General features: G+C 41.1%; 1 protein-coding gene and 1 long non-coding RNA gene across 8 annotated transcripts in view; one reads left to right on the forward strand and one right to left on the reverse strand.

Annotated features, from left to right (window-relative positions):
- The window catches only part of LOC138641836 (uncharacterized), a 55,062-nt gene extending 44,260 nt beyond the window's left edge, over positions 1 to 10,802 (reverse strand). Inside the window, exons 1-3 of the long non-coding RNA XR_011313951.1 lie at positions 10,738 to 10,802; positions 10,339 to 10,407; positions 299 to 387 (exon numbers count right to left, since the gene is read on the reverse strand). This is a non-coding gene — a long non-coding RNA (uncharacterized lncRNA). The remainder of the gene's footprint in view (positions 1 to 298; positions 388 to 10,338; positions 10,408 to 10,737) is intronic.
- Positions 1 to 14,373, forward strand: part of MLLT10 (MLLT10 histone lysine methyltransferase DOT1L cofactor) — a 247,985-nt gene that overhangs the window by 204,691 nt on the left and 28,921 nt on the right. For all 7 annotated transcript variants that reach the window (XM_069729543.1, XM_069729546.1, XM_069729541.1 and 4 more), the window contains one exon: positions 854 to 1,032. In XM_069729543.1, coding sequence (XP_069585644.1) covers positions 854 to 1,032 — 179 coding nt within the window. The remainder of the gene's footprint in view (positions 1 to 853; positions 1,033 to 14,373) is intronic.

Here is a 14,373-nt window from a genome sequence, read left to right on the forward strand (position 1 = left end):
AAATTAGGGGACCTTATGCATTTCACAGATGGCTTTAGTCTGAAGTGAGATTAGGATAAATAGCCGCGCTTCTATTCCTATTTTGTGATTACGTTTTTAGTTGTTTTTTTATCGTATTTTTGCTTTTTAGTAATTTTCACCTTTTTTGTGCTTTCTTCGCTTTCTAATTTGTCGAGATATTCTCATGAGTAGTTTAAGCATTTAGCTTTATCTTTTTTTTTTCCATTGACTCTACAATCAGAGTTTTTAGACTGTCTGAATTTCCATACTATCCATCCAGTCTTGTAGGAGTACTTACGGTAGATATTGGTTGCACTTTTTAGATCATGCTATTTCTCCATGCGCATCTATGTAACAATCAGGGTTTCGATGTGATGGAGTCGTGCCCTACAACCAGAAAGTTGGCAAACTATAATTACACAACCCCAGTGATTTCCCGTGGATAGAAATAGGAGCGACCTTAATAAACCTGTATATGATTATTTTGGGACTACTGCAAAAAAAAAAAAAAATAATAATTTTTTCAATATGATAGGAAATTATTGGGATTGTGGTGCGACCGCAGTGTCACAACAGTTCACGCTCAGTTGTAAAGAAAATCAAAAAAGCTCATGCCAAAAGATGAAAGTTGGTCAAACCCAACGATTTGGGCCAAATTGGAGGACTGACCAATGTGTATGCGGGCGTCATGTCTTTCCTCTGACAGCAGATGTCAGGGAAAAAAAAGATTCAGATTTGTTGGATTTCCACATTCCCTGATTCCATGATGGTTCATAGATCGGTGTAATAACGCATGTTCTTCCTTTGTAAATACAGTTTACCAAGTGTCTGAACATAATCTGTTGTATTTCAGGTATTTTCAGCAGCACGGATGTAGCAGCGTCCTTTCCCAGCGCTTTGTCAGGCTCCAGCACACCAGTTTCCAGTTCCCTTGTATCCCAGTTTTCCACTGCTCTACTACAGCCCGGAGGATCCTCGTCCCCATTGCCCTCCTCTTCAACTACTGCCCCTGCCAGCACTACTACAACTCAGGTAGGACGGCATTGCTACATTGCAGACTACGTCTGAGAATGCCTAAGGATAAGTTCACACCATGCATTTTTTGCTACTTTTCTTTTAATGCAATTTTTAAGCAGTTTTACAGTACCAGCAAAAGCTATGAGATTTGAGAAATATCATGCACTCGCATTGTTTCTTTTTCCTGTTGACTGAATTGGAAAACTGCTTCTTTTTTTTTTTTTTTTTTTTTAAAACCTGCAGCACGTCACTTCTTTCAGCGTTTTTGCAGCTTATTTTCACCCATAGAAAGCAATGAGTAAGTTCAAAAAACGCAGCAAAAAACACAGGTATCAGTTTTTTTCTGCGTTTAAAGTGAGAAAAAAAAAAACATGTACAGCATTGTGAAGCCCATTTATTTATTTCCCCAAATGTAAGCCATAATGTCTTGATCTCCTCACCTGAGAATGACCGGATTGGAACCGTTTAATTAAATTAGTGACGTGTACAGAGTATACATTGGCCGACCAATGTGTGAGATTGAACAGCTGACCAACTCAAGGGCTGACCAATGTGTGAGATTGAACAGCAGACTAACTCAAGGGCTGGCCAATGTGTGAGGTTGAACAGTAGCTGACCAACTCAAGGGCTGACCAATGTGTGAGATTGAACAGCAGACTGACTCAAGGGCTGGCCAATGTGTGAGGTTGAACAGTAGCTGACCAACTCAAGGGCTGACCAATGTGTGAGATTGAACAGCAGACTGACTCAAGGGCTGGCCAATGTGTGAGATTGAACAGCTGACCAACTCAAGGGCTGACCAGTGTTTAAAAGTGAAACGTGTCCTGCAAACTCAATGCTTAGGTAAACTATTCCCGACCAATTCACCTCCCCACTGTTACATTTGTAATTGTGTATTTTTTTTTCATGGACTCGTGACCTTTTTTTTATTCAGAATATTCACTATTTTTTTCAGACATAAAAAAAAATCTTTTTCCACTAAATAATTTAAACCAATATCCCTATTTTCCGAAATGGTTTTATGGTTTCACATACATCTTGCAGTGGTGACCGAACGCCAAGCATTGTTCATGCTTCTGTGGTGAAAGCAAAGCTGAACTTTGGGATCCTGAAAAATACAGCAAAAACGCAACTCACCCTGCTTTTTTGTAAGCTGCTTCTTTACTGCAAAGAGACCAAGTTTTGCCTGCAGAAAAAAATGCAGCAAAAGCCATAGACTGTATCATCCCGGGATTTTATGGAAGTAATCTCCATGTATATAAGTACTTGGCATAGGTGAGATATACATATTGATATCTTCTGGTGTATATTTACCTAAATTGTCACTTTCAGATTTAATGTCCTGAGATCCGCTGTTGTGCTGATATTCACTTCATAGTTGCCCTATTTAAAGGGCTAGCCCTGGTTTAAAAAAAAAGTCTATAAAACAAGACTTCAAAATGAATAAAAAAATGAATATTTTCTTGTTTCATCCCCCGCTGCTGCTCCTTCAATGTGCTTCTTGCAGTCGTACAGTCATTTGACCACTGCAGGAAATCTCTTGCCTCAAATATGATGTCCCTATGTAATGGACAAATGATTGGCTGCCAGAGAATTGTGAAACGAAGGTATTCTGCACCCTCCTCCCTCGTTTCTGATTCACAATCATTTGGTTGATTAGCAAGATTTACGGGCAGATAGAAGACTATGGATGACTACACAGGACTTGTTTGTAGTCTGTTACTACGGAGACACATGGGCGTGAATAAGAGCAGCAGGCAAAAAAATGGTGGTATCAATTACAAATATCCTTTGTGAAGTTTCTTTATTTTTAATGTTATATGTATTGGATCAATGAAGAACAACAAAAAAAAATGGTTGCCAGTTTGAACTTTCCTAAGCCCTTCTTACAAAAGTAGGTGGCAAATGCTGACTTTCCTTCTGTTATATACAAGTAGGAGTGAACCTGCGGCTGCTATAGTAAACGTGGGGCATGCATCGCCCGGATGGGCACAACGCTCTGCGACAATTCTTGGTGCTATGATGCAACGTATCCCCCCAGGAAGGGGAAGTCATTTTTCACTAATGAGGGCTTACTTCACATAAACACATCTTGAGCAAGTAGACAAGCCGTCCAGATCTGCGGGGCTGATGCAATGCTCACCTGTGGGGGTTGCATCATTTGGAGGATTCCTGCCCTCTCCATTGTATTCCAGCCGGCAGGGATTCGGCCCCGTCTTCTCCAGGCTGTGTTTTTGGCATTCGGTACCACCGGGCTCTGTAACATGTCCTTCTTCCCTGCTCTTGTGAAGCTTCTTTGTGTCATTATATTATGGAGGAAGCCAGATACTGCGCTTGCATCAGTCTCCGAAATTAGGTAGTGCTGCACCCCAGGGACAGACCAGACCCTCTGCACTTCAGGAGATCGTCCTTCCAGCTCCGAAGTCTGGAAATAAGAGACGGCAAGAAGTCGGATGGAAAATCCTCGGCGCATCAGCAGATGTCTAGGTGTCTTGGCTACCTGGGATTTGGCTTGGCTTCTTTTAGGTGTCATAAAACCGCATTACTCCATATGTAAAAATGTTACATCGCCAAAATCCTATGGAAATCTACACAAGTAATAAATCCTAGACGTATAGAGGTACAGTGTGAAAGTGCTAAAATAAAGGGGTGAGCAGGATTAGATAAACATGGCCGCCTTCTTCCCAAAACGGCGCCGTCCCTGTCTACAACTTGTCTGCTATTGCAGCTCCTCTTCATTGAAGTGAATGGTTCAGAGCTGCAATACCGGACACAGGCTGACACGTGCGGTAATCGTCAGTAGTAGTGTACACCCCGCTGATCCGATGATGACTGGATCGTTCATGCCGGTTCTCATAGTCTCCAGTATGTCGCCCCATATTCATGCTGTACGGGGACGGCTTATTCTATACAGGGGATGGCACTTGAAGGACGTCTCCTAACTAGGAAACCATTTTCCCGTCTCTGTAATCTGCAGCCTTAGATTACACGGAGCCATCTTTCTGCTACTCCTCTTGTATTTTGCTCTGGTTCTTCTCATTTTAATCTTATCTGCTGATCGTTGTTCTCCGCTCCGTCTATTTAACCCAATTACTCTGCAAATCATTTGTCTAAGAAAACGTGGAGCGGTTTACATACAGCACTATCGCTACGGAGGGCCGGACCCAGGATATCACACGTGCCGAATATTGTAATAGATGGACTTTTATTATTGAAATCTATATGTATCTATCTAAGCCTATAATATAGCATGCGCCCCCCAGCTCCCTGCATGGGACAAGGACGTATGGACGCCTCACCCGCTCCTCATTACCTGCCCTAGAGAATGCTGGAGATTCTGTATTTTACACCGGCGAAGGCTAATAAGTCTATTAGTGGGACCCTGGTATAGCGTCTCGGTCAGGGGGTCCGCGGATCTCTTCCCTCCGCCACATTTGGTTTGTCTGGGCCACTGTGACGTCATTTGTGCGCCATGAGTAAACGGAATCATCTGTCAGTAAACACTGATCTCTAGTGTCTAATTTATTGTGCAAAATAGCAGCTGATCTTTGTGACAATTAGGATTGTATCATGTATGTGTGTATATATGTATGTGTATATACAGTACAGACCAAAAGTTTGGACGCACCTTCTCATTTAAAGATTTTTCTGTAATTTCGTGACTATGAAAATTGTACATTCACACTGAAGGCATCAAAACTATGAATTAACACATGTGGAATTATATACTTAACAATTTCAGTTGTTTCACACTTTTTTTATGTCTTATATTCTAGGTTCTTCAAAGTAGCCACCTTTTGCTTTGATGACTGCTTTGCACACTCTTGGCATTCTCTTTATGAGCTTCAAGAGGTAGTTTAAGTATATAATTCCACATGTTACTTCATAGTTTTGATGCCTTCAGTGTAAATGTACAATTTTCATAGTCATGAAAATACAGAAAAATCTTTAAATGGGAAGGTGGGTCCAAACTTTTGGTCTCTACTGTATGTATGTGTATGCATGTATCTGTATATATGTACGTATGTATATATGTACTGTATGTATGTGTATATAGGTATGTGTGTATATATAATAATAATAATAATAATAATAATAATAATCTTTATTTATATAGCGCCAACATATTCCGCAGCGCTTTACAGTTTAACAGTTTCAAACACAAAAGTCATAAGTAACAACGTTAACAATACAATAATTAAAGCAAAATAAGACGCCCCTGCTCGTGAGAGCTTACAATCTACAATGAGGTGGGGGAGATACAAAGTACAGGTGTGTATTTACAATGATGTATTTACAATCATGGTCCAGCCATCTTCAGGGGCTGGGGAATAGATGGGGATAGTGAATGGGCTACACACACACAAACATAACATAACATAATATATATATCGCTATTTTTGCATTGCACTGTACTTTCCTGTTGTGGGGTATCCCCAATTACAGCATTTTTAGATTAATACAAACACCGCTCTAGCGCCCCCAGCTGGCCTGAAATCTGAGTAACAATTGACAGATCATTTAATCAATATTTATGTACAAACCTTAAGCTAAATACCCTTTTTTCCCCAAAAATTCCCCCCCCTTCCCCCCTTAATGATTGATTGCCGGAGCAGAGCATGAGATTGCGGACATGCTGAGCTTTTGGATTTAAAGGGAAAGCTCCCTTTTTTTTTTTTTTTTTTAAATTCTGCACAGGGTTTTAAGTAAGAAGAGGTCAGAGGGTGGGGGGTAAAAAGGAATTTACAGCTAGGGGGGAAATTCTTAGGTAACATGTGACCCAACAGGAAGAACAAAGGAGTCCCAGTCCTAGAGTAATCCTGCATTCGGTCTAATTAAAATCCTCCCAATCTTATTTTAGCCCTTGTCCCGGCGAGATTGGCTTCACATTGAAGTCCTCATTGAGCGGAGCGAGGCCGGCTGCACGGGGCTGCACGCTGAGATGGCTCCATCTTAGATTTTTGCTGGTGGCGGACAATGCTTTTTGCCTCGGAGCTGGAGCTTATTTAGCGTGGCTTATCCGGCGCTCCCGTAGCCGCCATCAGTCTCCAGGCAACACGGAGGCATTGACCTCTTGATCGAGCGGAGTGGATCAGGACCTTAATTTAGCTGCCTAAAACAATAGTGATCCAAGGCCTTGTTACCCAGTAGTAGTCGCTCCAGGCATTTCTCTTCCTTGGTAGTTCACTTTCTGCATAGCCTCCATTTAATATACAAATGTCCAAAGTTTCTATTCCATGTCCTACTTTTATATATTTTTTTATTTTTTTTGCTACCAAAATGCAGTTTTGGCTTCTTATAGAATAATAATAATAAAAAAAAGTGTTCAAATGCAGTGGCATGTTGTCGTGTTTTTTTTTTTTTGTATTTTTTTACATTTATACGAAGTATTAAAAATAAGGTACTCCAACAAAATAAAATACAAAAAAATAACTGGTTATGGTTGTATAACTAAATCTGCAATATTTACATCTATTTTGATCTTTTTAGCCAAAGCATGTGGTTAAGGCCTCATTCAGACCTCAATTTTTTTTGGCACGCACACGCAGTTTCTCGTCCGTGTGTCTAAGGGTATGTGTACATGTTCAGGATTTTTCGCGGTTTTTTTTGCGATAAAAACGCATAAATCTGATTTTCATCCTGTTTTTTTTTTTTTAGGTCATGTGGCCATTTTATTATCATTGGGGCATCTGCTTATTCCGTTACAAAAAACCCCCATTTGCAACATTTAGGTTATTATTTATTATTATTATTTATATAGCACCATTGATTCCATGGTGCTGTACATGAGTTATGTGCACACGTTGCGGATTCACTGCGGATCCGCAGCGTTTTTTGCGGTTCAGAAACGCTGCAGATCCGCAATTTACAGTACAATATAAATCAATGAAAAAAAAATAAAAAAATGCTGTGCACACTTTGTAGAAAATCCGCTGCGGAAACGCTGCGGTTTAAAAGAAGTATCATGTCACTTCTTTTTTGTGAATCTGCAGCGTTTTTGTACCCATTCCATTATAGAAAACCGCAGAGGTAAAAACGCAGTAAATCCGCAAGAAAACCGCAGCAAAAACGCACAAAAAACGCTGCGGAAGCGCACAAAAAAAACACGACAAATCCGCAGGTGCGTTTTCTGCCAGGAGAGGCAGAATCCGTACCAGAAATTCCTAAGCCGAATCCGCAACGTGTGCACATAGCCTAATTATGTTTGATTTATTTTCTTTCTGCAGACACTCGTTTTGCAAAAAGTGAAACCCCTAAATGCTGACTTTTGAACAGTAGGGTACATGTTCTATCCATGAAATTAAGTTGTCAAAGTATAAGTTTTTTATTTTCCCCTAGAAAAAGCAAACAAGTTGATCTAGAAACCTATTAATAATGATAATATAAGGTGTCAAAATGATGAGTGGATATGCATACTTATGGGAAAAAGTGAAGAAAAAAAAAAGAGAATTTTTTTTTTCTTTGTCATTATTTAAAAATAAATAAATATTGCATGTTGATATATATAGATAGATATAGATATATATAGATATATATTAGTTTTGTGGGGGTAATTTTGCAGATACAAACAGTGGATTTTATCACTTTCAGTGAGAGAGGTAACAAACAGTTGGAGTGGGATTAATGTGGAATATTAATGCAGGACATAGCTTTGCAGAAAGTGAGTTATGCAGATGCCGGAGGATGGGTGACTTGACGCCGGGTTCATTTAAATATCCGGGTGCTTTGTTTTCCGTCCATTTTCCGAGATTGATGGCTTCAGGCAGTATCCAGCTATAATGCGATAGTTGGATTTCTTTTTGTATTAGTGTTTGACTGTTGCACGGAATGGGAGAAGCGGCAGATAAATAACGCTGCGCGTTCCTTTATAGAGTCCTCTCTTTTACAGTAAGTCGCTGATGGAATGACATTGAACCGAGCACAAGCTGTCTGTGGCCTTAAAATTTGGTTTAAGTAGCGTGCCTGTCAGCTCCATTGTCTGCTCTCCAGAAATCTCGCCGGTCCTGATGTCACCGAGATCACTTTAATAGCTTGTCACTTTCTTAATTTTTGACAGATAATTCCTTTGCCGGAACAACATAGTCACTAATGTAAGAAACTATTCAGATCCTCGTGTCATTGGGCCAGGTTTAATTTTTTTTTTTTTTTTGGTTTGTGAGTCATCTGATTCTGCACTTTCTGATCTTTCATAAAAGAAATGATAGAAAAATCGATTAGAAGAAAAAAATAAAATGAATGCCAAGAACATTGTATGGCTAGAACAGTACACAAAGCTTTACTCTTACAACAAGCACCGCACAAGCAACGCAGCGTGCCATCAATCCTGCCTACCCCTAGGAGAGCTGCCCCCTCTCTCCCAACACGGAGGCGAGGATCGGTGGCCGCAGCGTTATACCTGCTGGCAGAGCTTGGGTCAACTGGGGTTTATTATTGTCTTGTTTAAAACAGGTTCGCTCTGATAATTATACTGGTGTTATTGAAATGTTTTTATTTACTTATTTTTAGTTTTATTTATTTTATATATATATATATATATATATATATATATATATATATATATATATATATATATATATATATATATATATATATATATATATATATATATATATATATATATATATATATATATATATATATATAATCATCCCCCAAAAAAATGACCGCACAGTATAAATAATGGCTTTTGTACCTTCAGGTGTGGAGGGTGCCATTAGTGTTATTCCGAGTATGTGATTTATTATGCTTCACTTATATAACGTCAACATATTCCTCAAGTAATAGTATAGCTGTCCCCATTGGGGCTCACAATCTAGATTCCCTATCAGTGTGTATTTGGAGTGTGGGAGGAAACCGGAGAACCCGGAGGAAACCCACGCAAACACGGGGAGAACATACAAACTCACAGATGTTGTCCTTGGAGGGATTTGAACCCAGGACCCTAGTGGTGCAAAGCTGCAGTGGTAACCACTGAGCCACCTTACAGTGGTAACCACTGAGCCACCATACAGTGGTAACCACTGAGCCACCATACAGGTAACCACTGAGCCACCATACAGTGGTAACCACTGGGCCACCTTACAGTGGTAACCACTGGGCCACCTTACAGTGGTAACCACTGGGCCACCTTACAGTGGTAACCACTGAGCCACCTTACAGTGGTAACCACTGAGCCACCTTACAGTGCTAACCACTGAGCCACCTTACAGTGGTAACCACTGAGCCACCTTACAGTGGTAACCACTGAGCCACCTTACAGTGGTAACCACTGGGCCACCTTACAGTGGTAACCACTGAGCCACCTTACAGTGGTAACCACTGAGCCACCTTACAGTGCTAACCACTGAGCCACCTTACAGTGGTAACCACTGAGCCACCTTACAGTGGTAACCACTGAGCCACCTTACAGTGGTAACCACTGAGCCACCTTACAGTGGTAACCACTGAGCCACCTTACAGTGGTAACCACTGGGCCACCTTACAGTGGTAACCACTGAGCCACCTTACAGTGCTAACCACTGAGCCACCTTACAGTGGTAACCACTGAGCCACCTTACAGTGGTAACCACTGAGCCACCTTACAGTGGTAACCACTGAGCCACCTTACAGTGGTAACCACTGGGCCACCTTACAGTGGTAACCACTGAGCCACCTTACAGTGGTAACCACTGAGCCACCATACAGGTAACCACTGAGCCACCTTACAGTGGTAACCACTGAGCCACCTTACAGTGGTAACCACTGAGCCACCTTACAGTGGTAACCACTGAGCCACCCTGCTTCCCCTAATTTAAAAATATATACCGGTAATCACAAGGAAACTGCAGGTCTCTCAATATGAAATATAAAGCTTTCTGTGCATTTTAGTCAGCTAAGTAATGCTTTGTTTCGATCCTACATGGAATACAAAAAATATAATAAAATATATATATATTTTAGAGTAAATGTTAAATGTATTTGCTTATCCACATTATAGAGGGTAGTTTATATTCTTCCGATATTGGGATTTCCAATCTTCTCCCCACACGGCTTTATTACTGCTGGAGAGTGAGCATATGGTTCGTGCCCTCTGGCTATCTTGTGATTTGTAAACCTATTTGCTGTTTCCTGTCAAAGCCTCACATTTTGCCAGCTACGCTCCATCATTACGGTCTGCGCCTTCTATTTCTGCAGCTTTTACTTGCATTGTTACTTTTTATGTTTTTTCTTCTTTTTATTTTATTACAGAATTGTAATTTTTTTTTTTTTGCAACTCTGTTATTGCCTATGAGCAGATAGATGATATTCTCGTGACGGATTGTGAACAAATCGATTACTTACCAAATTGTTGTAAGTAGAAGACTGACCACGCGGTGGCAAATCCACTTTTTCTGTTCTCCCCGTAGGATGCTTGTTTACAGATGATGTCAATAAAATGGATAAATAAAAAAAAAATTCATTATTTTTTTTTTTGTTAGTTTGTTTTGGTTTGTTTACCTCGGTGTCTCCCCTTTTGGTTTTTCACTTCCTCTCTCGGCCATACAAAGCAGTGACAGAACAGGAAGCGAATAATCTGCTTGACCCCTTCTCATTATCAACAGGATAAGGAATGCAACTGAAAAAATAATCGTTTGTCAGCCGAGGCAAGGGATCTTCGGACAAATGGAAAAGCGTTTGTGCTCGGCTTTCTCCGAGGTGTCACATCTGATATTAGGTACAGAAAAAAAAAAACCAACTTACAATGACTTGTAGCTGTCGGAGTAAAGCGAATCTGTGGAGGATTGAAGGCTGCACTCTCTGCTGCGATTGTATCAAGCCAGTGAACTGTCCCTTCATCAGTCTCGGCAAATCTCTCGCTGTATATCTATAGTAATAAAATAAGAGGCTTATTGATAGTATATAAACTGATTAAAGCAGTCTCACAGTCGGTTTTTCATACATGGGATGGCACCAAAGACTACGGAGGTAGTGAGTTCTGTACGGTTTAAGTACAATGAGATCCCACCCCCTTCTTTATGGAAACTCGACTTGTGGGCATTCAGCATTAGCCTAAACAATGGCTCTGAATACGTTAAGCCCCTAACAATTAGGGAGCAGTTTGGGGCATTGAATAATGTCCAATGATGCAATTGAACCTGACAGCTTGAACAGTCAGCCCCCTCATGGGACCTGAAAGTTGTTCACACTTGGTTTCTTCTCTCATCACACGCTGAGTATTAAAGCCTTACTTGTCGGGAGCTAAGGCACAAAAAATCAAAGAATGGCTTTCCTAAAAAAAATAAAAAAAATAAATTTATTTTATTGTACATATTTAGCCCCATAGTACCTCCCATGTTTCATGCAGCACTTCCTGTCGCTCTATGAGTTTGGCTAAGTTTCCAGGTGAAATATCATCTCCTAAATCGGCCACCTCATTGAGACTCCTTTCCCAGATGTCACTTTCCGGGAGAAATCTTTTCACCTTTCTGGAGTTCCCTGTTCTACTTTTTAGATCAGTCCCTGTTCCCATAAGGCCCAGAGTCTCTGTCCTTAATTCTGACACAGACACACAAGTATCTGGTCCAAATTCTTAGAGATCAAGTTGGACATTCGACTTTCTTTTTGACAAGAAACTCCACACAGTTGTTGTCCAAGGTTAGCTTCAGGTCTACCACCACTCCCTCCGGGACTCTGTTTTCAGATCTTCTCAGACCCAGAATAACCGTAGAGTGGAACAAAAGTGAGAACAAAACCCAACAGGAACAAGATGGATTTATTTTATCATTGATTACTCGTCATCGTTAGACCCAAACGGAAAGCAGAACATCTGAACAGCCACTCTCCATTTTTTCCCAGGGTTCAGAATCATCTTTATAGATCTTAATAGGCAAGGCTGAAGTTATCCCAGGGACCACATGACAAGTGTGCTGCTACCTTCTAACTTTTTGGCTTCCATCTTGAAAATTTCTTATTGACTGGCATGTATAAAATTCCTTTTGCCTCAGGTCTGTTGAGGTCCATACACCAAAGCCACAATACTACAACGAGATTCACTCGGAGGAGGCCATGAATATTCTGTTGCAACTCCCATTAAAATGAATCACCCTAAACCCCCAAAAATACACCACATACCTTGATGTATGTGTAATCGATTGCTTTACATGTGATTCTGGAAGTGATTGCTTTTTCCTGCCAGACGCTTGTGACGTGGCGTTCCATGATCCAGTAGCAATTTTACAACTGTCTGGCGCCAATCTCATCGCCGTAACGCGGGCGCATCCTGGTTTGTTCAAACCTCTAAATACTGAGGAGCACATGGCACATCTTGTTCAGATTCCTTATTACAGAATGTTTAGGACCTCTTTCGCGTGAAGGTCCCGACTTACATCCATTAGGCAAGAGTGGTGCTGTTTTTGGCTGTAGGCACTATGAGTTCTACTCTTATACGACCTCCTTATTTCGACTTTACGTAAATCAAAAGTACAAAAGAATATAACAAACTTTCAGAGAAAGCCATGATTCCTCCCTGTGCGTCCTATACTCTGCATTCACTCAAAGAAAATAATCTAAAATCAGAATTTCTCAAAACAAGAAGGACTGCCAGCCCACTAAGTTCTCAGATTACAGCTGCCTATTGAAGTCTATGGAGTGGGAGGGAAGAGGCTTGAGCTGAGAGACAGAGAGGCAGAGACACACAAGCCCGTGCTTCTGCTTTCTAGTAAGTGTTTAAGTTCACCCAGGAGCTAGATTCATAACTACACTACCGTGTAATGTCCTTCATGCGGCGGCTGCTTTCGAACAGGTTACATGTAGAGACAGGAGAGCCGGAATCCCTCTGTGTGTGTGTGTGCTGTGTATCAGACAGCATAGCAGTCTCCACCCACCAGCTCAGAGAGAACTGAAAGTTATAGTTATATAGTTCTGCATAATGGAAAACTGGTAAAGTACAGGATACAAGTCATATATTGTCCAGAAAGTGTTATTGTGCACACAAGACGGATTATTCTGAAAGTCACCGGAAATGACAGGTATGTTTTAATGACTTCTCAGTTGATTGTTGCGCTAACCTGGCTCGTATATTTACACTTGTTGGTAATAAGTGTAAATGCCGTCCGTCCTCAATAGATGTTGAGATAATTTGTGTTTGTTATTAGGTAGTTTGGTTTAAGTTGTGTTACTTGCAGTCATAACGCTTTTAAGTGGCGCCAAGTGATTCCCCGTCGTTTCTTAGTTTTACTGATCCTTTAATAATACGGATACAGTGAAATGTTCGACAAGACCGGAGTGCGCTGACACTTGATTGCATTCCACATGAGCGGGTGGACATTTCTCTAGTAAAGCTCATTTCAGATCCATAACAAGAAAGCTTCATGCACATGGTCATACGATGGCTTAGGAAGGAGAAGTCGTGGAGTGCGGCATGGCTGGCGGGAAGTCAGAAGGTGTTCTGCCCTAGGAGATAAGCCTTGAACTTCGCCGACCAGTCCTGTCCACCTACTGCAGATGTAACTGGCTCCGTGTACACAGACCACGCTCCGATATATAACGGATGAGTGTACGGACTATAAAACTTAATTCCAGCTCACCCAGTTGCTCTATGTTCGTCCACCTGGGGCTCACACCCCGGCCTCACATCAAGGAAAATAGAAAAAATTGGGAGTCCTGCTCAACAGGACTGGATTTTCCTTTTCAAAAGAAAATAAAGTGCAATTTACATGGTCGACATGACCCAGTCGACGCGTTTCGACTGCACTAGGCAGTCTTACTCATGAGTGTACGGACTGCCTGCTATTTACTGGCCTTGTTCGTAAGTTGGACCAGACTTCCATACTGCGATGTTACCCACTCGGACTTGGTGTGTAAGGGGAAAATCCCCCGTGTGCACTAGCACATGGTCTACGATTGGTCTTAAGGTCAGTTTCAGGTAAGTATAAACTGGTGCGTTTCTGCATCTTTGTAAGGCCGGCGTCACACTTGCGAGTTTTACGGACGTAAGAGCGCAGAATCTACGTCCGTAAAACTCGCAAAAAATACGGCACAATTATTCTCTATGCCCCTGCTCCTATTTGCCGTATTTTACTGATCAGTATTATACGGCTTTCTACGGCCGTACAAAATCGCAGCATGCTGCGTTTGTCACCGTACTGCGCAAGAAATACGCCAATGAAAGTCTATGGAAGCGTGAAAAATACGGATTACACACGGACAAGCAGTGTGACTTGCGAGAAATACGCAGCGGTGTTAGAGAGAAAAGCCGGTAATTCAGTGCGGTGTACAGTAAAATCACACTGACAGCTTACAGTCCAATAGGTAGAATAAATGTGTACACATAGAATAGGTATATATATATATATATATGTCAGTGAGACACATATATGTATATATATTAATATTTAT

This window comes from Ranitomeya imitator, chromosome 6 (assembly GCF_032444005.1).
Source record: "Ranitomeya imitator isolate aRanImi1 chromosome 6, aRanImi1.pri, whole genome shotgun sequence".
Taxonomy (NCBI): Eukaryota; Metazoa; Chordata; class Amphibia; order Anura; family Dendrobatidae; genus Ranitomeya; species Ranitomeya imitator.